Consider the following 25,877-nt stretch of genomic DNA (forward strand, 5'->3'; position numbering starts at 1 on the left):
GTTTCTCCGAACGAGTCCACTACGTCCGATATCTTTCAGGCATTTTACTGGGTATTACTGAGCTTCTGTTCTTTTTTCAAACCCAAATTGTAAAATGTAAGTGTATTATTTTTAAAATATTCTTTATAATACATTAGTTTTATTTACAGTAAAAGGACACACAACAAGAATACAGAGCCTGCCACATACAAAACAGCACCACGGGGTGGTTGACAAGAGCTGGCGTTCAGGGCAGCGTTGACATCGGTACCCTGGCTGCCGTTAGTAGAGGATGAGAAGAACGACTTCGGAAACAGGTCACCTATTGGTCCGATGTTTACAGGGGAGGCAGTGGTTGTGACGGGGAGAAAAGCCCCACAAGCTGTACGGACCACACTGAACTGTGTCAGGCCTTCTATCGTCCGGGGACCCTCAGTCACTCCACAGTACTTCACTACAGATAGTACACACTCGTATGCTGTCACCGAGGCACTGAAAACAGTATCAAATTGAAACATTTACTGCATTCAATACTGACAGACATACTCAGTCTGTGTGGTGCTTTCTATCTCACCGACAGTAGGCCTCCTTCAGATCGTCTGCTGATGAAGGGGAATCCCCCAGCTTCTTCATTGCGTCCACTACCTTGGCCTCACATCCATATTTGTCAACCTCTGATAGGGCGTCAGAAATGCATTTGGTGGAAGTTGCTTAAAAAAAGGAAAATCACGTGTTTTGTATATTGTAGTTGAAATATACAGGATTAAAAATACCCTTCATGGCAAAGACTTCAATTTGATACTAACTTTAAGTAAAGAATTCATAATTATTTAGAATTCTTGTTTTCTTATCATAAAAGCATAAATTACCATAACTGCTAATGAGTATATTTGAATAATCACGTGACAATCTATCAAACTTCCCTTTTAAGAGTGGAGGTTAAAACCCCCCAGATCATTCGATACATGGATAAGAGGCGTAAAAATGTCACTAACCCATTGTAGACAAGACATATACCTTGCTGGATAAGACAGTTTTTGGGGTAGACATCATTGTTGACGGCGGTCACGTGACTGACTGAACCCAGATTGTCAAACAAACACGTGCCATACTCCTGGCGATACCTGTAGAAGTTGAAAGTGACGGGTGGTTAATGACTGAATTTATGATCAAATCACTGAGCTGTGATGCAATTTATTTATTCTAACAGTTTTAAGAGGGTATATATATACACCTCCTTTATAGGAAGAGTTCTGTATAAAGATACATGTAAATAAGATGTTTAAATTTCAAACTTAGGTATTTGAATGTTTCCTTTACAAAATAACATTATATGGCCAAATTAAAGGTTTACGTAAGACTGACGGTTATTAGTTGACCACCCTATCTCTATAAAACTTGCTTAACAAGCTATAGTCTGTCCCAAGTTATTGCTTCCATCAATTTTTGATGATTGTTAATAAAAATACACATACCTGTGAAAGAAATACAATTGAAATCGATGAAAGGGAATATATCCAAAATATCTTCATTGAACACTTATCCCTTTTCACTCATAAAATTTCACAGGAACAAAAACAATTTTCTTACGGAGATTTATAATGGGAAATGTGAACATCTTTTCTCCATTCGGAAGAACTCGGCACAGCTCCACAATTTTTTAACGTTATCATCCGGGCTTATTAATGGCCGATGCGATGCAAAATTTCCGTAGACTTTCAATTTTGGGATGTGTATTGAAACCTGAAGTGGTAGAGAGGGCGTTTCAAAACAGATAATCTGGACATTTTTCATATTAGAGGATGGACGTAGTTTGAGCACAAAAGTATTCACTATTATTGAAATATGAAGCAAAAAGTGGTGGAAGCAAAAACTCGGGACAGAGTATAGCAGTTTGCTACCAGTAAGCTACCTATAAATCCTGGTAGCGCTTCTTAACATAAAACACTGAATAATACAGAGACTGATTTAAATTGTACAGTGCAAAAAAATTAAATAATGGTCAAAATAGACTGCCTAAGTAACCTTTATATCTGGATGTCAGGATGGCACAGGTGTCCTGAAAAGTTTTATTTATTCGAGAGAAAAAAACCCATGAATTACTTACCAGCAGTTGTTGACGCTGGATACTAGTGTGTCGGTGGCTTGGAGTGTGTGGGCGGCCTTAGACAGCCTGCTTGACATACACTTATATATCGTCTTTCCAACACTGACCAGCGTCTCCAAATTTGTGGGCCCGTCGTCCCTTAGATAAAAAAGTAAAATTACGATAAAGACAGGTTTGAACGAACCCTGACAATCCTTAGCTTACTCCTACCTTAAATTTTAACCCTATACCATCTACAGAAAGGAGCACTGGTTTAGAATAACCTTAAAGGGTTTGGTCACGATTTTGGTGAAAATTAAATTTTTCGATTTTAATGTTTACAATGCTTCAGTTAAGCATTTTAAATAGCAAACAAAAAGCAAGTTACAGAGCATATAATTCTTTGCAATGTAAACAAAGCTTTTGTTCACATTTTGAACGTTGAAGTGAAAACTTCAGTTTTAGATCGAAAATGAGTGTGGTAAACGTTATGATCTGTATATTTATGCTTAAAATGAATAAAAAGATGGAAAATCAGCTTTAAAAATTAAGACCTTTTACCGGTAAATTGATCTAATGTAAACAAAAACAGGACACGAGCCTTGTTTACATGACAAAGAATTGTGAACCCTGTTTATTGCTTATAACTTTACTACTGACTCTCAAATTCCATTTGATAATTGAAAATGCATTCCTAAAGCGTTGTAAATAATAACAAGAGGTCCATGGGCCACATCGCTTACCTGAGGAACAATAGGTATGATGAAATCAGCTAAATGGAATCATAATACAAACTATTTGGACAATGTTGTATAATACAATCATGTAGATCCTGTATAAATAAAATCCATTTTCCCCCTGGGATATTATTAATATCATTAGTCCCTGTTCTAACAGAATAATTTTATAGTCATAACACATGTTGAGCATTGCATTTCTCAAAAAGATCCTAAACAATTGTTTATGTATATGGGATATTAACTTACATCTTTTTTTAACGCCATGGGGCCAAAGTCTACACAATTTAAAAGAATTACCCGGCTGATAAGTTTCTTAGAAGAAGATTTTTAAAGATTTACTCTATATAATTCTATGTATAAAACGACCCCCACCTTAAGCCCAGGGGTAATGATTTTCACAATTTCAAATGTACACTACCTGAAGATGCTTCCACACAAGATTCAGCTTTCATGACTGACTAGTTTTTAAGAAGAAGATTTATTAAGGTTTACTCTACATATTCCTATGTAAAAATTCGACCCCCCCCCCTCCATTATGGCCCCAATCTACCCTCAGGGATCATGATTTTCATAATTTTGAATCTACACTAGCTGAAGATGCTTCCACACAAGTTTCAGCTTTCCTGGCTAATCAGTTTCTGATGAGAAGATTTTTAAAGATTCACTCTACATATTCCTATGTAAAAATTTGATCCCTCATTGTGACCCCATCCTACACCTGAGGTCATGATTTTCACAACTTTGAATCTACACTACCTGAGGATGCTTCCACACAAGTTTCAGCTGTCCTGGCTAATTAATTTCCGAGAGGAGGATTTTTAAAGATTTACTCTATATATTCAAATGTAAAAATTCGACCCCCCCCCCCCCCCATTTTGCCTCACCCTACCCCTGGAGGTCCTAATATTCACAACTTTGAATCTACACTACCTAAGGATGCATCCACACAAGTTTCAGTTTTCCTGGCATAATGGTTCTTGAGAAGAAAATTTTTGAATATTCTAATTTTTTTTTCAATGATTTCTAATTAACTCCCCTTAAAAAAGGCGTGATCCTTAATTTTCACAACTTAATTTCCTTTGCCTAAGAGTGCTTTGTGCCAAGTTTGGTTGCAATTCGCCCAGTAGCTCTTGAGAAGATGTCGAAAATGTGAAAAGTTTACGGACAGAGAGACGGACAGACAAAATGTGATCAGAAGAGCTCACTTGAGCTTTCAGCTCAAGTGAGCAAAAAACTGAAAAACAGATGTGAAAAGTTTACGGACAGAGAGACGGACAGACAAAATGTGATCAGAAAAGCTCACTTGAGCTTTCAGCTCAAGTGAGCAAAAAATGTGAAAAGTTTACGGACAGAGAGACGGACAGACAAAATGTGATCAGAAAAGCTCACTTGAGCTTTCAGCTCAAGTGAGCAAAAAACTGAAAAACAGATGTGAAAAGTTTACGGACAGAGAGACAGACAGACAAAATGTGATCAGAAAAGCTCACTTGAGCTTTCAGCTCAAGTGAGCTAAAAACTGAAAAACAGAGTTTGACCAAACTCGTGACCATGTCTTTTGAAACATAACCTCAACTTGAACGCTACATGTGAAGGTTTTCCAACTGTTCATATAATCAGTAACTTTTTTCACATGACTCCTTGGCAGTGAAATTCGTTTTGAATACTAGTAGATGTATATCATTTAGGAGATAATTTCAATGTAGCTGAACTATTATTTAAACTGAAAATACTAAAAAGAATATTCTAAAATATTTGTTACACTTTGGACCTGGCACAAGTAATAGCGAATTGAACTTTAAATTCTAATTGACTAAAACCTAATCACAAAGCAGTCTTCGGTGTTATTCCGCACGCATGGCATTTTCAAATTGGAGTCTGCATGGAATCTCCTTCACCCCTAAACATCACTCAGATTAAAATTATATATTAAAAGTTAATGGCTTTCATTTTAAAAACACTACTGATGAAAACCTATAACACGTACTGTCGAATTATTTCGAAAAAGTGTTTTAAAATGTTTTAATCATTTACAAAAAAGGACACTTTGGATACAAAGTGAAACAAGTAAAACACTCACGTAAGTTGTTGAGCAAATCCATCCTTATTGTGAATCAGGCAGCAAACTAAACAAAAACAACAAATAAATAAAATGTGCTAAAAAAGAAAAAGAAAAAAATCCCGGGACCCGTCTCGATTTTTGTAAAACACGTATACCGACACGTCTTTCGCACTGGGCCTTGGAACACTTTTACAAAATTTGAATTAAGGGTTCTCCACACACCTGAGAAAATTTTTTGCCTACAAGCCCATTCTTCCAAATTTCTTAAAGATATGCATGGATTTTAAGCATGTGCTCGACTTGAAAATGACTCTAAAAATTCACTTTGGGGAGAAAATCAACTTTTTAAATTTTACCACTGTTCATGAAAATAAAAATCCCAGCAGAGTTCGAACTTGAGATCCGCGGTTGGTAGACCGAAGCAACATCCTCTGCGCTAGCTGCAGGTCTGTAGCTCCCGGTCTGAAAAATTCGGATGGACGACCTGGACCTCCATCCGAATTTTTTCAGACCGCGAGCTACAAACCTGCAGCTACCTCTGCGCCACAGAGATATACAACAAAGTTTTGGTGGTATAAACTATTTCAAAATGCGCTAAAATCGCCATGTTTTGACGTTTTGTCATAAAAGTAAAAGTCACGGGGTGTCGAGGATCCTTAATTAATGTATCCAGTATGTTTGTGAATTATGTAGAACTCTTCATGAATTTCAGTTTACTGTCCTACTTTTTGTATCGGAAAAAAATATCATTATATTTTATCTTAAATCCTATATTTTTCTCTTTTTTGAAAACAAATTTAACACCCTTGGTTCATAATAGAATGGAATTCAGGTCCTACATATTACCTACCAAGCAAATCTCAGACAATTCAAAGTTTACAGATAAAATACCGATAACCTACCAAGCACCTGCAGTAGCACTATTTCACGGACCCTCATACCTTCGCAGTTCTCGATCCAATCCAGCTGTGGTCTTCAGTTGTTTTACTTTACCGTACAGTAACGCCCCTTTGCCACGCCCCCTTCTCTCACAAACACAACATTCTGCGCTGATCACAGATTACAGGGGGTATCGATGTCCTTATATGTAGATTTTAAATGAAATGTTTCCCGTGAGAAAGTCCTCAAGAAAATTGTTGATTCCTCCTTCCCTATTTTATTGGACTGGCAGTCACGGTTTCAACGTTTTTTAATATACACTTGTGCTTTATCAGGATGCTGTACGCAAAATCTCTTGAGAACATTTAAAGAAAGTTTTTTTTACCTATGATGTGAACCGGGCGTCAGTATTGCTTTAGAGGTCACATTTTGAAAAATTTAGATTATACATTATATGATACAGTAACTTTGAAGGAAAAAAGGGAATTACTAAGTAGAAGACTATGTTGATGGTCTAATGTTTTTCAATCCATATAAATTTGACAGCTGAATACAGATTTTTATTCAGACATACAAACTGCTGAGCTATAAGTACACAAACTGCTGAGCTATAAGTACACAAACTGCTGAGCTATAAGTACACAAACTGCTGAGCTATAAGTAATCAAGTGTACTTCTGATCAGAGATTAGGAACAACGAGCAAAAGGCCATCATTTGTACACAAATTGCTTTGTTTATAAAACTACCTGCATTCCTCCCTCAGTGACTCAACATAAATAAATCATTTCATGTAAATTGGATTATCCTTTTAGTAAACTGATATAGAAAATCAACTCATTGTGAATTAACAATAATTTATTGACAACTTACAAAGACTATTAAGACTTAATGTGGTTTTCTCAGTTGCCAAAATTAATAGCTTAAAAATAAACATGTAAGCTATTCCTCCTCCATATGCAGTCCTTGTAATGATGTTGTGTACTTTGTATATCTGATACAATGTCCTCTGCCACTGATTCACCCCTTGCATCAAGTAAACAATCAAGTAAACAACCTAATGGTTGTGTCGGCCCCACAGGAAAACACCCAGGGCTGACTGGGGTGGAACACACAGTCTAAAACACCAAGATCATGTGATATTGCGTGGCCCTTCAGGATCTTGACCGGAACAATCAGAGGATTTTTTAGCAAATCACTGGAAAAAATACAAACAATAATTAAATTTTTATCGACCAATGTAAAGAGGCCCTTAAGGGGCAACAAGATACATTTGTAATTGTACAATGATTTAAATAATCAATATGCACAATATACAAGAGGAATAGAGCACTTGACGTGTACAGATTTGAAAGAAACAAACTGGAAATGTCTACAGCAAAACTCGTTTAGTACGAACACGTATACAGCGAATTCTCGGATATAGCGAAGTTTTTTCGAGTCCCCGGTAAAATGTTAAACAAATCTTTGCAAAATTTTATGGTTATAACGAATTCGGATATAACGAATTTACGGATATAGCGAACTGATTTTGAGTCCCGTTGAGGTGAACACTAACGAAATTTAACACCTTTATAACGAATTTCTTTACTGTTTAAAAAAGTTTGCACTACCATTTAATATAGCAGTTTGAATGAATGTATTTTCATATATTTTTTTTCAATTTACAATCTGTTTATTAAAGGTATCAAAGTAATGTATTTTTAATTTAGGCATCAATTAGCAAAAGATACAGTCTTGTGAAAGAAAACATGTATATAACGAATTCGCTATAAATATTATAACGAATTCGTTATATGGATATAACGAATTACGGATATAACGAAGTAATTCCATTGGTCCCTGGGACTTCGCTATAACCGACTTTTACTGTATCTGGAAAATTGGGTTAAGCGTAGACGGTCATTTTGCAGTCGGTTAATTGAATGATTTATTGATATAAATTCAGCAATCTCAAAGTGGACATTTTACTTGATACATTTTTCCCATTGAAAGAAATGTTAAATCCCCCCCCCCCCCCCCAAAAAAAACCAAATGAGATAAAATGGTTTGTTGTTATTGGTGCTTCACGTATATTTGTTTTTTTGAGATATTTACTGCATGATGTTTAGAGAAATTAGTGTAACTGACAGAGTAATTTGAGGTTATTAAGAGCAGTCTGAGGTAAAAGCCGATGTTTTTGGTATTTATTACAGCATTGAATCATGAATTTTTGAAGTATACAGTCTCATAACTGCAGTGGAGTGTGCATACAAATTGAGTAATGCGTGTTAGCGCGTTATGAAAATTTGTATGCAAGCATCGCTGCAGTTATGAGATTGTATACTTCAAAAAATCATGATTTAATGCTAATATTTACATTATTTTAACTTCAAGCCTTGTCTGGAAATGTGATTTATACCTTAAAATTCCTATCTTATCCTAAGGGTAAGTTCATATTAATGGAAGAGCCACAGTAACAGCCGCAAGCATGAACTTTGATTTTCGCTTGTGACGTTGCAGTTAACAGCGTTCAACGTTTGTGACGTCATAATAAAACTTGTCATTTTAACCTACCGTGTGTGCATTACAGTGTTATAACTGCGGTAGCTTTCAACACACTTTACAAGCAAAAAATATGTGGAATGTAAATATAAGCAGTCTGAGGTACAAGCTGATGTTTTTGGTTGCACTTTTAACTGACTTACTTGTAGACCATTCCGTGACAGACAATGACAGTTCCATCGTCGGAGGCCGAAGCAAAGAGTGGATACTTCCTGTGATAGTTCACCGCCCGCACCGCTCGCTTGTGGTGCCTAAAATTCAACAAAAAAATGTCAGACTGTGGCATTTATCAAACAGACTCAAACTCTTTCATTCACCACCTCTCCAATTATAACTCAGAAAATAAACACACCTACATGTTCTAATATTATATATACAACAAGATCTGAGAACTTTCCTCATGGTCAAGAATTCACTAGTTACAAGTACCTTCTTAAACTTACCCCAAAGTTTGGTATGGTTGGGTTGATATAACTTACCCCATAGGTTTGGTATGGTTGGGTTGAAACAATTTATCCCAAAGTTTGGTATGGTTGGGTTGATATAACTTATCCTAAAGTTTGGTATGGTTGGGTTGATATGATTTACCTTAAAGTTTGATATGGTTGGGTTAATATAACTTACCTCAAAGTTTGGTATGGTTTGGATATTATAACTTACCTCAGTTTGTTATGGTTTGGTTAATACAACTTACCTCAAAATTTAATATGGTTGGGTTGATATAACTTACCTCAAAGTTTGGTATGGTTGGGTTGATATAACTTACCCCAAAGTTTGGTATGGTTGGGTTGATACAATTTACCCCAAAGTTTGGTATGGTTGGGTTGATACAATTAATCCCAAAGTTTGGTATGGTTGGGTTGATATAACTTATCCTAAAGTTTGGTATGGTTGGGTTGATATAACTTATCCTAAAGTTTGGTATGGTTGGGTAGATATAACTTATCCTAAAGTTTGGTATGGTTGGGTTGATACAATTTACCCCAAAGTTTGGTATGGTTGGGTTGATACAATTAATCCCAAAATTTGGTATGGTTGGGTTGATATAACTTATCCTAAAGTTTGGTATGGTTGGGTTGATATAACTTATCCTAAAGTTTGGTATTGTTGGGTAGATATAACTTATCCTAAAGTTTGGTATGGTTGGGTTGATACAATTTACCTTAAAGTTTGATATGGTTGGGTTAATATAACTTACCTCAAAGTTTGGTATGGTTTGGATATTATAACTTACCTCAGTTTGTTATGGTTTGGTTAATACAGTTTACCCCAAAGCTTGGTATGGTTTTGTTGATACAATTTACCCTAAGGTTTGGGGTATGGTTAACTTACCTTTAAGTTTGTTATAGTTTGGTTGATATAACTTACCTCAAAGTTTGGTATGGTTTGGTTGATATAACTTACCTCAAAGTTTGGTATGGTTTGGTTGAGACATCAAGGTCAAACCAAGAGAGACGACAATCATAACTTCCAATTATGATATTGTCACCTAGATCAAAATGGAATATTAGCATGTTATACAGGTTAAGTGAAAGATTTACACCTTATAAAGTTTAAAACAAGGGGCTTTAAATGTTAACTTAACTTAATCATCCATCTTTTAAATAGGACAGTATTTAAGTTCCAGTCACTGCCCCCCCCCCCACACTTTTTAAATGTTTTAATTTGACACATGTCATTGTTCATAATATTTAACTCCTAATTAATAATGATGGTGAAGAAAGTATAAGCTTGACATCTTTTAAAAATAGACAGTTTGGCAATACTGATTTTTTGATTCAAAATGTTAATTCCATGAAATTAGATCATCTTCATGATATGACATCTTCAGTGTGTTCACTTTGCTGTGGCTCCTCCCCCCGTCTTACCCCCTGAGTGGACAGCCATACTGGACACCCATTTACAGTTAGTCATCAGTTTCTTGGACAGCTCTTGCTTCAGTAGGTTGTACACTCTCACATAGCGCTGAGTCTGAAATTGATTCATTACTAATTAACACAGCATGCAACAACTGATGCTACAGAGCCAGAAAAGGCATTGAGCTCATTGTAAGTGTACAGTGCATGTGTGTATAGCAATGATTAGTAAAGAACTAATCTAAAAGAAATGATCGGTGGAGAACTAGTAGGTTGTACTGACCGCAACAAAGAGGAAAGGTCTGACCGGGTGGAAGAGGACACACTGAACCATTCCTTTGGACTTGTTGAACGGATTCTGAGAAAGAATGAATAAACACCAAGATAATTCATTGCAAGTATATCAGAGTAAATAATCCAACAATTTATGGAAAATGAAGCTTGTAAATGTCACCCTGCGTGGCTGGACATTGTTTTAGCCTGTCAAATGGTTTACCTGGGATCGTCGCCGTGAGAGCTGGTGTATCAGTACTGACATTCTGTCGCCTTTAGGCATCACCGAGGCGAAGTAATCCCCCCTACCATGCCAGGTCACCTGAGACACTTCCTGTAAAAACAGCCAAGAATAGAGAGACTAAAGTTTTGTAGAACACCATAACATGTATACAGTTTTGTGTTTAATAATTCTTAGTGTGAATTCAGACAATCTAACTGACCTTAGGGTGTTGCAGAAGCAATCTGAAGCCATTCTCAAATCTCTTGTCTGAGGTGTCTATAGATGACCAATCAGCATACACTTTTTTACCTACGAGATTCAGATGAGTATTATCTTAAGAAAACTAAAAACACTTATTAAAACTATTATTATCTATGACCAAATATATCACATCAAGTTGTTCATCTTGAGCATCAAAGTACATATGAATAAAAGTTGCAATTCACTGTATGAAATGAAACATCTTTAAATCTCAAAATGATATCAAACAGTCTGTTATGATAATATCAAACCTGTGATATCACTGTCTAATAGAAAAGTTCCTTTGATATCACTGAAATCAAACTTAAGATATCACAGTCTGATATAAATAAAACCCCAGTTAAGTTAATCACTAATATCAAAATGGTATCACTGCAAATCAAACTTTGATATGATCAGGGAATTGTGTAACCTGTGTAATACTCTGGCTTTGAATTGTTCAATATCATAGTGATATCAACCTTTTTTTTTTCACTATTGATATCATTGATCATAAACAGAATAGTATATCATTGTTTGATACCAATAAACCACAGATATCACTATCTAGGCCCTGATATCAAAGTATAAACCTTTGATATCACTGTGTAATATCATACAACCAGTGTTCTCCAGATATCACATAAACCTGAGATATCACTGTTTGATATCAAACATCCAGAGATATCACAGGACCAGGGATAATTGTTCCTACCCGTTGACTCCTCCTCGGTAGGGCTAAATGAGTGGAGGACATTATCTGTGTTGTTCGTTACCATTTTGTCCCCTAAGCCTGGATTCACCAAAATCACAGTGTGTCCCCTTAAAAATTGCACAGAAAATTGAGATATTACAACCGTGTTCAATATATTTAACATTGTTCTTTACAAATAATTCTCATTATTAAAATAACAATAAAATTCAATTCATTGATTCTGAAATTTTGATTTGTATAAAAACATAATGATCAAAGGTTAAATACATTGCTATGGCAACAAGGCTGACATCGGGATGAGGATTCCAGGCGACAGATCTGATACACATGTTTTCTAAGCTACCAGTTTCCATGGTAATTGATTTCATGCAGCGACCTGTTGATACTTCCCAGAACCGGACTGATCCATCATCACTGCCTGTTATACAATCACACAATTAACATTGCTATGGTGACAGCATGGCAAAACAACTGCATTACGCAGGGTCTTATTTGAATATACATAATCAAGGTGATGTACCAAATTAACAAGTGGGTTAAATCCCTAAAAATTTGAAAACAAAAATACAGAAATTTGACATTAAAGAGAAGAATTAAGATTTCACCTGACACCAGCCATTGTCCTGTAGGGTCCACAGAAATTGTCCTCACAATGTCACTGTGACCTCTATACACCTGTAAATAGATCCACTCTTATCACTTTGTACTGTATGTGTGGGATAATGCGTTTCTACTCCAAAATACCTACAGTATTTCAGAAGATTGACTAACTCTTAATAACCTATTGAACAGAGATGATATTGACCTGATTCCAAATGCAAGACTTATCTTAAAGCATCACCCTCAGAGAGTGATCAATCAAAGTGAACCAACATCTTACTATGGCTTGAGCTGTTGGGAAAGGCTGCAGGTCTCTGGGTTTGGGTAACTTAGGAATAAGATCTTCAGGGTTAATGTTCATCTGAAAACATTAAATAAAGAAAATGTTAAAAATTTTACATTAAAAAATGAAGACACAATGACACTTATCAGCCATCCTATTTTATTTTTTATCTCAGTACAAAGATTTCTGCCATGATAGATTACCCTGATTTTGGGTTTGCGGGGACAGAGGTACAAGTCCAAGCACCTCTCAAAACGTTCATTGATGAAGCGCTTGTATGCAGGCACCAAGCGGAGGCTGGAATACTTCTGGGGTAAAAAGTTCATCCTCCTCTCCTCAGGCTCCATGTTCTGCCATTTCTCCTCCTACAGACAGACAAACCTCAAAGATCACAAAATGTACACATACCAAGTCCTACTACAGACAGACACACACACCTCAGAGATCACAAGATGTACACATACCAAGTCCAACCACAGACAGACAAACACACCTCAGAAATGACAAGATGTACACATAACAAGTCCTACTACAGACAGACACACACACCTCAGAGATCACAAAATGTACACATACAAGTCCTTCTACAGACAGACACACACACCTCAGATATCACAAGATGTACACATACCAAGTCCTCCCACAGACAGACACACACACCTCAGAGAACACAAGATGTACACATACCAAGTCCTTCTACAGACAGACACACACACCTCAGAAATCACAAGATGTACACATACCAAGTCCTATTACAGACAGACACACACCTCAGAGATCACAAGATGTACACATACCAAGTCCCCCTACAGACAGACACACACACATCAGAGATCACAAGATGTACACATACCAAGTCCTACTACAGACAGACACACACAACACAGAAATCACAAGATGTACACATACCAAGTCCTCCTACAGACAGACAAACCTCAGAGATCACAAGATGTACACATAGCAAGTCCTACTACAGACAGACACACACAACACAGAAATCACAAGATGTACACATACCAAGTCCTACTACAGACAGACACACACACCTCAGAAATCACAAGATGTACACATACCAAGTCCTACTACAGACAAATTCACACACCTCAGAGATCACAAGATGTACACATACCAAGTCCTCCTACAGACAGACACACACAAACCTCAGAAATCACAAGATGTACACATACAAGTCCTACTACAGACAGACACACACACCTCAGAAATCACAAGATGTATACATACCAAGTCCTTCTACAGACAGACACACACACCTCAGATATCACAAGATGTACACATACCAAGTCCTCCTACAGACAGACACACACACCTCAGAGAACACAAGATGTACACATACCAAGTCCTTCTACAGACAGACACACACACCTCAGAAATCACAAGATGTACACATACCAAGTCCTACTACAGACAGACACACACCTCAGAGATCACAAGATGTACACATACCAAGTCCCCCTACAGACAGACACACACACATCAGAGATCACAAGATGTACACATACCAAGTCCTACTACAGACAGACACACACAACACAGAAATCACAAGATGTACACATACCAAGTCCTCCTACAGACAGACAAACCTCAGAGATCACAAGATGTACACATAGCAAGTCCTACTACAGACAGACACACACAACACAGAAATCACAAGATGTACACATACCAAGTCCTACTACAGACAGACACACACACCTCAGAAATCACAAGATGTACACATACCAAGTCCTACTACAGACAAATTCACACACCTCAGAGATCACAAGATGTACACATACCAAGTCCTCCTACAGACAGACACACACAAACCTCAGAAATCACAAGATGTACACATACAAGTCCTACTACAGACAGACACACACACCTCAGAAATCACAAGATGTATACATACCAAGTCCTACTACAGACAGACACACAAACCTCAGAAATCACAAGATGTACAACATACCATGTCCTCCTACAGACAGACACACAAACCTCAGAGATCACAAGATGTACAACATACATGTACCATGTCCTCCTAAAGACAGACACACAAACTTTAGAGATCACAAGATGTACACCATACCATGTCCTCCTACAGACAGACACACAAACCTCAGAAATCACGATGTACAACATACCATGTCCTCCTACAGACAGACACACACACCTCAGAGATCACAAGATGTACACATACCAAGTCCTCCTACAGACAGACACACACACCTCAGAGATCACAAGATGTACACATAACAAGTCCTTCTACAGACAGACACACACACCTCAGAGATCACAAGATGTACACATACCAAGTCCTACTACAGACAGACACACACAACACAGAAATCACAAGATGTACACATACCAAGTCCTACTACAGACAAATTCACACACCTCAGAGATCACAAGATGTACACATAGCAAGTCCTCCTACAGACAGACACACACAAACCTCAGAAATCACAAGATGTACACATACAAGTCCTACTACAGACAGACACACACACCTCAGAGATCACAAGATGTATAAATACCAAGTCCTACTACAGAGAGACACACAAACCTCAGAAATCACAAGATGTACAACATACCATGTTCTCCTACAGACAGACACACAAACCTCAGAGATCACAAGATGTACAACATACCATGTCCTCCTACAGACAGACACACAAACCTCAGAGATCACAAGATGTACACCATACCATGTCCTCCTACAGAGAGACACACACACCTCAGAGATCACAAGATGTACAAATACCAAGTCCTACTACAGACAGACACACACACCTCAGAGATCACAAGATGTACACATACCAAGTCCTACTACAGACAGACACACACAACACAGAAATCACAAGATGTACACATACCAAGTCCTCCTACAGACAGACAAACCTCAGAAATCACAAGATGTACACATACCAAGTCCTCCTACAGACAGACAAACCTCAGAAATCACAAGGTGAACACATACAAGTCCTACTACAGACAGACACACACACCTCAGAGATCACAAGATATACACATACCAAGTCCTCCTACAGACAGACACACACAACACAAAAATCACAAGATGTACACATACCAAGTCCTACTACAGACAGACACACACACCTCAGAAATCACAAGATGTACACATACCAAGTCCTCCTACAAACAGACACACACACCTCACAGATTACAAGATGTACACACACCAAGTCCTCCTACAGACAGACACACACACCTCAGAAATCACAAGATGTACACATACCAAGTCCTACTACAGACAGACATACACACCTCAGAGATCACAAGATGTATACATATCAAGTCCTACTACAGACAGACACACAAACCTCACAGATTACAAGATGTACACACACCAAGTCCTCCTACAGACAGACACACACACCTCAGAGATCACAAGAGGTACATATACCAAGTCCTCCTACTGACAGACACAAACCTCAGAGATCACAAGATGTACACATACCAAGTCCTACTACAGACAGACACACACACCTCAGAAATCACAAGATGTACACATACCAAGTCCTACTACAGACAGACATACACACCTCAGAGATCACAAGATGTACACATACCAAGTCCTACTACAGACAGACACACACAACACAGAAATCACAAGATGTACACATACCAAGTCCTACTATAGACAAACACACACAAACCTCAGAAATCACAAGATGTACACATACCAAGTCCTACTACAGACAGACACACACACCTCAGAGATCACAAGATGTACACATACCATGTCCTACTACAGACAGACACACACACCTCAGAGATCACAAGATGAACAACATACCATGTCCTACTACAGACAGACAAACCTCAGAGATCACAAGATGTACACATACCAAGTCCTCCTACAGACAGACAAACCTCAGAGATCACAAGATGTACACATACCATGTCCTACTACAGACAGACACACACACCTCAGAGATCACAAGATGTACACATAACAAGTCCTCCTACAGACAGACACACACACCTCACAGATCACAAGATGTACACATACCATGTCCTACTACAGACAGACACACACACCTCAGAGATCACAAGATGAACAACATACCATGTCCTACTACAGACAAACACACACACCTCAGAGATCACAAGATGTACACATACCAAATCCTACTACAGACAGACAAACCTCAGAAATCACAAGATGTACACATACCATGTCATACTACAGGCAGACACACATACCTCAGAGATCACAAGATGAACAACATACCATGTCCTACTACAGGCAGACACACACACCTCAGAGAACACAAGATGAACAACATACCATGTCCTACTACAGACAAACACACACACACCTCAGAGATCACAAGATGTACACATACCAAGTCCTACTACAGACAGACAAACCTCAGAGATCACAAGATGTACACATACCAAGTCCTACTACAGACAGACAAACCTCAGAGATCACAAGATGTACACATACCATGTCCTACTACAGACAGACACACACACCTCAGAGATCACAAGATGTACAACATTTAATATTTTCCAACAGACAGACACACAAACATCACAGATCTCAAGATGTACAACATGCCATGTTCTTCTAATAACTCTAAAGCTTTGTTATTTTCAAATATCATCAGAGATCACAAGCTCTACATACCATATCTTTCCAATGCTGTTTTCAATGTTTGTAGTTCACATCCATAAAGAATTTAAATCATAACTTAAAAGCAAATCAGTTATTATTTTTAAGATAGTTAACCTTTTATCAAAGAATAAGCAATGCTCTCCCTTTGTGTGCAGCAATAAATAATGTTAATCTTACATGAATACTTTTTCTAAACCAACAACACTGTAATCTTAATCTACAGATATTGTTTGTTAGAAAAACAAGTTCAAATCTATTCAAATACATGTACATGTACGTAGTTATATATAATGGAGAAAGGAATAGCATTGCATAGTCTATACAACATAAGAACAAAGCTTCAGACCTCCTCCTTGGTTAGCAGGTACTCTGGGGGTGGGTTGTAGGACTCAGCGTGGCTAGGGAGGGGCATCTTGGGAGCAGGCAGGTGGGCCCTGTATCTCCTTGTTATCTCAGACTACAACAAACATATGATAATCAGTATAAATATCTGAAGAGAGATGCAAAAATGTTTGAAAGAGATAGAAAAATATCTAGAGAGATGTAGAGATATCCGGAGAGAGATGTAGCGATATCTGGAGAGAGATGTAGAGATACTGATAATCTAAGACCTCTTCATCCTCCTTCCACAACATGTAAAAGTTTTCTTCTTCCTCTTCTTCTGTCTTTGCCTTTGTTGGTTTCATCCAGCCCATCTTCAGAGCATGCACCATTTGCCCAACCTAGAGAAATCAAGAACATGAATTGATTTGGACAATTTTATAAATACTAATTCACACATGTTTTTCGATTATTTTCTATAAAATTTTCATTCCAAGAAATGTGAAACTCACAATAAGATTTTATTAATAGCATCTCAAATCATCCATAGGTTGTTTTCAACAAGTCATATTCATTAATCCTTAAAATGCAGAAACTTCATTGTATGGACATATCTAACATTTCCCCATCTGCTCCTTTAATGTTTTATATTAAGAAACAAAATGGGTCTTAAAATCACTTATTGGAGGGAGGATACACTTTGGTGTTTTTCTCTTATTGTTTGTTGTTGGAAGTTTATTGAAATAACAAGACATTTCACCAGGCAGATGGTTTATCTATCCTCTGAATAGTATTCTTTAAATGCAGTGATGGTTTCATTTACTTAGATTTTCAGAGTTAGTATGAGGTTCTAATGGGAAAGAGAGCAAGTAATTTCTAACCTTTAGTTTTTCCCATTTTGATGGAATGAAGCTTCTCTTGTGTTGAGGGTGATTTGTGACTGGATGAATCATCTTCTCATGGGTGAAGAAATCAATCCACGGCTAAAAAAGTGAGGGTTGATTCATTAGGTTGATGAATTACCAAATTGAATAACCATTTGAATATTTTCAATACATGCAAGATTCTTTAACATTTAACATCGACAATGCCAAAACAAAACAAAAAGTTAACAAAAATAAATATTTTCACCAAGTCTAATATATCATCTTCTTTCAAAAATGTTTAATACAGTGACTGCTTTTATTAACAATTATTTTATAATTATATAATTTCAATCTAAAATACATGAATATGTTTATTGTATACACTCATGTATACTAAAATTCTTTGTAGTTGTGAACATTCACTGTACACAGTCATATGTCATTTGCACACTATAAAATATTAATGCATTTCCAATAGCTTTTGTGGCAGGGTCTGGGTATTTATGTACCGGTATTCAGATTTCCTACCTGATTATTTTCAGAAGCACAGATTTGGAAAGTTTTTAATCAGACAGAATGTTTTGCAGTGGAATCAGAGTGTTCAATCTGTGAAGATTTTGTATCAGACATCTTACCTGGTAATTTTCCGCCATGGAGTCGGGATGTTAACATCTCTGTAGATTCTGTATCAGACATCTTACCTGGTAATTTTCCGCCATGGAGTCGGGATGTTTACATCTCTGTAGATTCTGTATCAGACATCTTACCTGGTAATTTTCCGCCATGGAGTCGGGATGTTTACATCTCTGTAGATTCTGTATCAGACATCTTACCTGGTAATTTTCCACCATGGAGTCGGGATGTTTACATCTCTGTAGATTCTGTATCAGACATCTTACCTGGTAATTTTCCGCCATGGAGTCGGGATGTTTACATCTCTGTAGATTCTGTTTCAGACATTTTACCTGGTAATTTTCCGCCATGGAGTCGGGATGTTTACATCTCTGTAGATTCTGTATCAGACATCTTACCTGGTAATTTTCCGCCATGGAGTCGGGGTGTTTACATCTCTGTAGATTCTGTATCAGACATCTTACCTAGTAATTTTCTGCCATTGAGTCGGAATGTTTACTGCTCTGTAGATTCTGTATCAGACATCTTACCTGGTAATTTTCCGCCATGGAGTCGGGGTGTTTACATCTCTGTAGATTCTGTATCAGACATCTTACCTAGTAATTTTCTGCCATTGAGTCGGAATGTTTACTGCTCTGTGAAGATTCTGTTTCAGACATCTTACCTGGTAATTTTCCGCCATGGAGTCGGGATGTTTACTGCTCTGTAGATTCTGTAACAGACATCTTACCTGGTAATTTTCCGCCATGGAGTCGGGATGTTTACATCTCTGTAGATTCTGTATCAGACATCTTACCTGGTAATTTTCCGCCATGGAGTCGGGATGTTTACTGCTCTGTAGATTCTGTATCAGACATCTTACCTGATAATTTTCCGCCATGGAGTCGGGATGTTTACATCTCTGTAGATTCTGTAACAGACATCTTACCTGGTAATTTTCCGCCATGGAGTCGGAATGTTTACATCTCTGTAGATTCTGTAACAGACATCTTACCTGGTAATTTTCCGCCATGGAGTCGGGATGTTTACTGCTCTGTAGATTCTGTATCAGACCCAGGTCTTCTTTGCTGAGAACAACGTTCTGTCCCGTCATTTTGTTTGTTACTGTCCTCCTATAATGAAACATCGAGTAATAGTTGTACAATTTCTCTAGTGACATTAGTATTCTCAGTTTAAATACTAACAGTACGTCAACATATTTATAGTAATGACAAAGTTTTTTGTTTGTGAGTGATACAAATCTTCAGCATAGCAATGGTTTTCATTTGAACAAGTTTTGAAAGAGAGAACCTGAGAAAACTGCCTTCAGTTTCTAGTTTTATATTAAACCAACCATTTGCTTAGTTTGTACTAACAAATGGGCAGCAGTCAATTGTACACGGTGCTACTGCTTCAAATGAGGATAACATAAAACACAGTACATTAGATAGTGTCTAATTGTTCATTCATTACAACGCCATTATAAATGGGTAATTAAGAAGCCGGGTAAGCAGTTTCTTATTCATCACCAGAGAAACAGATTCTGACCAGTAGTTGGGGTTGTCCATTTTGTTGAGGAATTCATCTAATTGATCCCCCTTCTCTGGTTTAAGAAGCCTGTTTCCTTCAATGTCATAGCCGATGTGTGGGTATTCTCTGTACCATTCTAGAGGAATGTTACCCACTGTATTCCTTATATCCTACAAACATGTTGATCCGTGTGTTATAAATAAGCAAACATGGCAAAAGTGAATATGATTTGTCATATAATGATTGAATACAAATTAACACAAACCTCCTCATCTGAAGAGTCATAATCGTATTCGTCAGGTCTGTCTGCTGTTTTGACTGTGATCTGTTTCCGTTGTTTACGGTTCTGTGACTTGACATTGCCTGTATATCTCTGGTCATTTATCTCATTTAATTCATCATCGCTTACTGTAGACAGTTCCTTTCTTTGTTCTGTACTGAGTTCAAGGCCATTCTTATCATCCAATGTGACGTCTTCATCATCATCATCATCATTGTCTGAGCTATCATTGTCAGACTGATTAGAACTCTGTAATAATGCAGAACCAATGTAAGTTACTGAGAAGATTGGTAAAAATATGAATATAAATAAAATTGAATCATCATGCATCATATCATCCTTTATTATTTTTCAAATGTGAAAATGTAAAAGAAAAATAAGGCCATATCTAGATTGTCATAACGCCATAAATGGTCCTGCAGGTGACCAAAATTCCAAATGCAAAATTTAGTATAACATTTGTTTGATTGCAGAATAAGTTAAAAGTCCCTGAAAATTTCTCATTTTCTTTTAAGTTCAAGAGGCATAACTCTGTCAAAAATCATCAGACTTGAACCAATGTCAAACTTCACCTGTATTTTCTAATAAATTAACCTTATATGAAAAATAAACTTTACATATGCTTCACTTCAAAAGTAAGAATGTGGAAACTACAAATTTACCATTTTTTTTTTAAGTTAAAGAGGCATAACTCAGTCATAATTCATCGAACCAGAACTAAATTTAAACTTGATCTGTATTAACTTGTAAATAATCTACATATGAAATATCAGTTTTATATATGCATCCCTTCAAAAGTAAGCAAAAACTGAGAATTTCCCATTTTTCTTAAATTTTCAAGAGGCATAACTCTGTCAGAAATCATCTGACCAAAACTGAATTCAAACTCAGCTTTCATGTTTATAAGATACATCCATATATCAAATCTGAGTTGAATGTGTGCAATGGTTGTTGTAATAATGATTGGAAAGTGGATGATGACGGAATATCCAAAGGACAGAAAGATAGAAGAATGGAAGGATGGAAAGATGGAAGAATGGAAGGACAGAAAGATGGAACAGGGTAACACTATATGTCCAAGCTATTTTATGGTGGGGGCCTAAAATGTTCTTCATCAACCAGCTCTGTCTGCCTCTTCTCCCATCCCTAAATAGAACCAAAAGTCTGATAGTCTCTCGCCAACCATATCTGTAGAGACCCTGGTCTATTATGTCTTTCCATTCTCCCTGACCTTATCTGTGGAGCCCTGATATGTCTATTCACTTTCCCTGACCTTATCTGTGGAACCCCTGGTCTGATATGTCTATTCACTTTCCCTGACCTTATCTGTGGAACACCTGGTCTGATATGTCTATCCACTCTCCCAGACCTTATCTGTGGAGCCCTGATATGTCTCTCCACTTTCCCTAACCTTATCTGTTGAACCCCTGGTCTGTCTTTTCACTCTCCCCGACCTTATCTGTGGAGCCCTGATATGTCTTTCTACTCTCCCCGACCTTATCTGTCGCTCCCTGATATGTCTATCCACTCTCCCTGACCTTATCTGTGGAGCCCTGATATGTCTCTCCACTTTCCCTGACCTTATCTGTGGAGCTCTGATATGTCTCTCCACTTCCCCTGACCTTATCTGTGGAGCCCTGATATGTCTCTCCACTTTCCCTGACCTTATCTGTGGAGCCCTGATATGTCTATCCACTCTCCCTGACCTTATCTGTGGAGCCCTGATATGTCTATCCCCTCTCCCTGACCTTATCTGTGGAGCCCTGATATGTCTTTCCACTTTCCCTGACCTTATCTGTCGAGCTCTGATATGTCTTTCTACTCTCCCCGATCTTATCTGTGGAGCCCTGATATGTCTCTTCACTTTCCCTGACCTTATCTGTGGAGCCCTGATATGTCTCTCCACTTTCCCTGACCTTAGGCCAAAAAAAAAATTTGTGTGTTTCCGGTTTCCCAACCGACCCTATTTTTTATGAGCCGACCCTAACACTTTTTATTCCAAATCCAGATTACCAACCGTAATTGGTTTAAACAATAGATTCTTACAAATCAGAGTTCAAAAAACGCTTGTAACTATTCAATAGAAAACACCATTTATCAAAGCGTTTTAAAGATTTCTAAGTGCAGATTGACAGTATGGATGAAAGTTATCCTTGGTTATTTTAGCTAAATTATCAATGCAATAAATAGTTTCATAGGGCAGTGATGTGTTAAAACTTAATATAAAGATGTACAAGAAAAAAGCAGAGGCAATGTTTTTTTTTTTTTATATATTTCTGGGTGTGGAGACTGCAGACATTGTAAGTCTTTGAATAGGCCCAACAATCATTCACATTATAAATATGAATTTAAAATGCTGCAGTTCAATTGCAAATGAAATTTTTAAAACTAGTCTTAAACCATTAATTATGTATTCATTTTTTTATTTTTGGAATTATTGAAAAGGTTTAATTCTAAGGCTCTTGTCTGATCAACCAGAATTTCCTCTGTTTCTGAATTCAACACTTACAGTTACGATATTAATGTTTACTGTTATGTCAGTTGACCAGGAAAATAGAACTAATAACCAATTTATGATATATTTGTGGTAATGAGTATTATACTCTGTTAATTTATAGTGGTTGTCATATTTATATTTTCTATTTACATAAAAATAAAATCTTCGTATACATTCCAAATAAACCATAGATTTAAGAAAGCTTTAATTCTGTAACAGTTGTCTCTATCCACGATTGCTCCACCTGTAAAATACATTTTCTTATTGTATAGAAAAATCATATGCTAGGAAAGGGGAAAACTGAAAAGCTCCAAAAAAAAAAAAGAAGAAAAAAAAAAAAAGCCGTCCTACCTACCCTGTTTTAAATTTGATGAAATAGGAAACACACATATTTTTTTTTTGGCCTTATCTTTGGAGCCCTGATATGTCTCTCCACTCTCCCTGACCTTATCTGTGGAGCCCTGATATGTCTCTCCACTTTCCCTGACCTTATCTGTGGAGCCCTGATATGTCTCTCCACTTTCCCTGACCTTATCTGTGGAGCCCTGATATGTCTCTCCACTTTCCCTGACCTTATCTGTGGAGCCTGATATGTCTCTCCACTTTCCCTGACCTTATCTGTGGAGCCCTGATATGTCTCTCCACTTTCCCTGACCTTATCTGTGGAGCCTGATATGTCTCTCCACTTTCCCTGACCTTATCTGTGGAGCCCTCAGTTGTCTCTTCACTTTCCCTGACCTTATCTGTGGAGCCTGATATGTCTATCCACTTTCCCTGACCTTATCTGTGGAGCCCTGATATGTCTCTTCACTTTCCCCGACCTTATCTGTGGAGCCCTGATATGTCTATTCACTTTCCCCGACCTTATCTGTGCCCACCGACCTGTTCCTGGTCTTCTTCACTGGTATCAGGTTCTTCCTCTAGTCCTGAGTAGACACTTTCCTCCGATTCTGAAGAATCACTGTCATTGGCTCCTTTGTCCACAAAGTCAAACTAAAAAAGAAAGTATTGGAGTTTTTAATTTTATATCATGTAAATTTGACAACAAAAAATGAATTGATGATTATTTACTTAGGCACCGCAAAGGTCAAAAGCTGTTACATCGATTTATTCAATTGCCACATTGAAAGGGGGAATAACTCATTTAATCTTCCTTGAAATATCAAAAAAATTAGTTATATGCCCTTGTTAAATTTTGCAACAAAATATCTCTCTGATTGTTCAAACAGAATTTTTTTTAAAAGTTCTTAATACACTATGCATGATTAATTTTTAAAAATATTTTAAAAGGCAGTTGTAAATATTAAAAGTAAATGTTTTCTTTGGTTATTTAGATATGCTGGGCAGTGATCATGCTAACTAAATGCAAAAATTTAACATAATCCACATTAAAAGTTATACATATTTTTTTGCAATGCTCACTTCTTACATATTCACTTAATCAAACACAGAAGAAAGGATTTTATCATTTCACTAACATATTATGAATGCCTTATTCCAAATTTTCATATCACAATTCTCTGAATGAAAAGCATTGCTGTATTCCCATGGGTGATCATCAGTGATGAGCAAAGAACTTGATCACCTCTGGGTATCCAATGATGAATAAACTGCAGAATTATGAACAAAAGTAAATGCAGGGACGTATATACCTGTACTAATAGGATAGGCAACTATCGCAATTTTTCCTAAAATCACACGGTACTTGATTTTGTAGGTCAATTTTAACTTCATAAATCTATTACCCAGTATGTTACCAGATATATCGATATATATTTATATCCCTGATCTAATCATATTGATGATGGAGTCCTTAAATCTACCAACTCGTTTTTGCTCCATTTCCAAGATTATGTAAAAGTAAATGTTTATTTTCTTTATATTCAAATTAGTTTACCACATATGATTAAAATCTATGAAAAACCAATCCCTTTTAACAAGAAGAAATAAAAAATCTAATAAAAAATGATATAATTTACTAAGAATGAACGGAGTTTGAAAACCTTGTCAAGGCTTGCATGATAGTTTGGGAAGTAAACATTGCGAATGAAAGTTGCCTATCGCGTTAATTCATACATGTTCCTGGTAGCTGTGAGGATGAAATAATATGTGAAGTTTGAAACTTAATATTTGTCTTTCATAGAATTCTGAATTCATCTAGCGATGATCAGATCAAAGTTATTTTACAAAGATACCAGTCTCATTACGTGTTCATCAGTTGTTCATATCACTCACTGAAAATCCTATTACTGATTCAGCGCACACATTACCATGGATACTTAATGTCAACACACTCTAGTGTTAGAACGCAAAGCAATGCATGTTCATCTAAATTTTTTACATATTCTTGTTGCAAGAACAACATTGACAGGGTTCAAAATTTCTTTACATTTATTTTCCTTCAGAATGTATTTACAACTATAACAAGCAATTAAAACTTCAACAATACATAAACAGAAATCAATACCGACCTGATCTGGTTTACGTTTTGATCTAGATTTGGATGACATTTTGTTTCTGGTGGAACACGTGTGGCTCGACCGGAAATAAACAGACGAAACATAAGAGATAAACCTAACCGGATATTTTAAATCTAAAAATGTTTAAATAAGTAATAATCCTCATGTCACGTTTACAACTCATTTCAAGAA

At 36.9% G+C, this 25,877-nt stretch overlaps 1 protein-coding gene across 1 annotated transcript; it reads right to left on the reverse strand.

The window, feature by feature from the left end:
• Positions 1-119: 119 nt before the first annotated feature.
• On the reverse strand, positions 120-25,873 carry LOC128188919 (ribosome biogenesis protein bop1-A-like). Its single transcript, XM_052860243.1, has 26 exons — positions 25,698-25,873; positions 24,109-24,219; positions 20,715-20,978; positions 20,468-20,619; positions 19,935-20,052; positions 18,323-18,424; positions 17,732-17,842; positions 17,467-17,577; positions 12,679-12,840; positions 12,473-12,553; positions 12,198-12,267; positions 11,860-12,010; positions 11,593-11,699; positions 10,858-10,946; positions 10,638-10,748; positions 10,425-10,499; positions 10,154-10,256; positions 9,690-9,774; positions 8,429-8,536; positions 6,831-6,939; positions 5,020-5,050; positions 4,883-4,928; positions 2,087-2,224; positions 997-1,103; positions 554-689; positions 120-471 (listed from the first exon to the last, which is right to left on the reverse strand). The coding sequence occupies exons 1-26, from the start codon at positions 25,734-25,736 to the stop codon at positions 144-146; spliced, it is 3,045 nt and encodes a 1,014-aa protein (XP_052716203.1). The 5' UTR covers positions 25,737-25,873; the 3' UTR covers positions 120-143.
• Positions 25,874-25,877: the final 4 nt, after the last annotated feature.

Source organism: Crassostrea angulata, chromosome 6 (assembly GCF_025612915.1).
Source record: "Crassostrea angulata isolate pt1a10 chromosome 6, ASM2561291v2, whole genome shotgun sequence".
In the NCBI taxonomy this organism is placed as follows: domain Eukaryota; kingdom Metazoa; phylum Mollusca; class Bivalvia; order Ostreida; family Ostreidae; genus Magallana; species Magallana angulata.

Bases quoted from the DNA above. Each gene is read 5' to 3' on its own strand.
- LOC128188919 (XM_052860243.1), bottom strand. From the start codon at position 25,736: ATGTCATCCAAATCTAGATCAAAACGTAAACCAGATCAG. The intron at 20,979-24,108 runs GTCGGTGGGCAC...GCATTATTACAG, and splicing joins GTGAAGAAGACCAGGAACAG to AGTTCTAATCAGTCTGACAA. The intron at 10,257-10,424 runs GTCAGTACAACC...AATCAATTTCAG, and splicing joins GACCTTTCCTCTTTGTTGCG to ACTCAGCGCTATGTGAGAGT.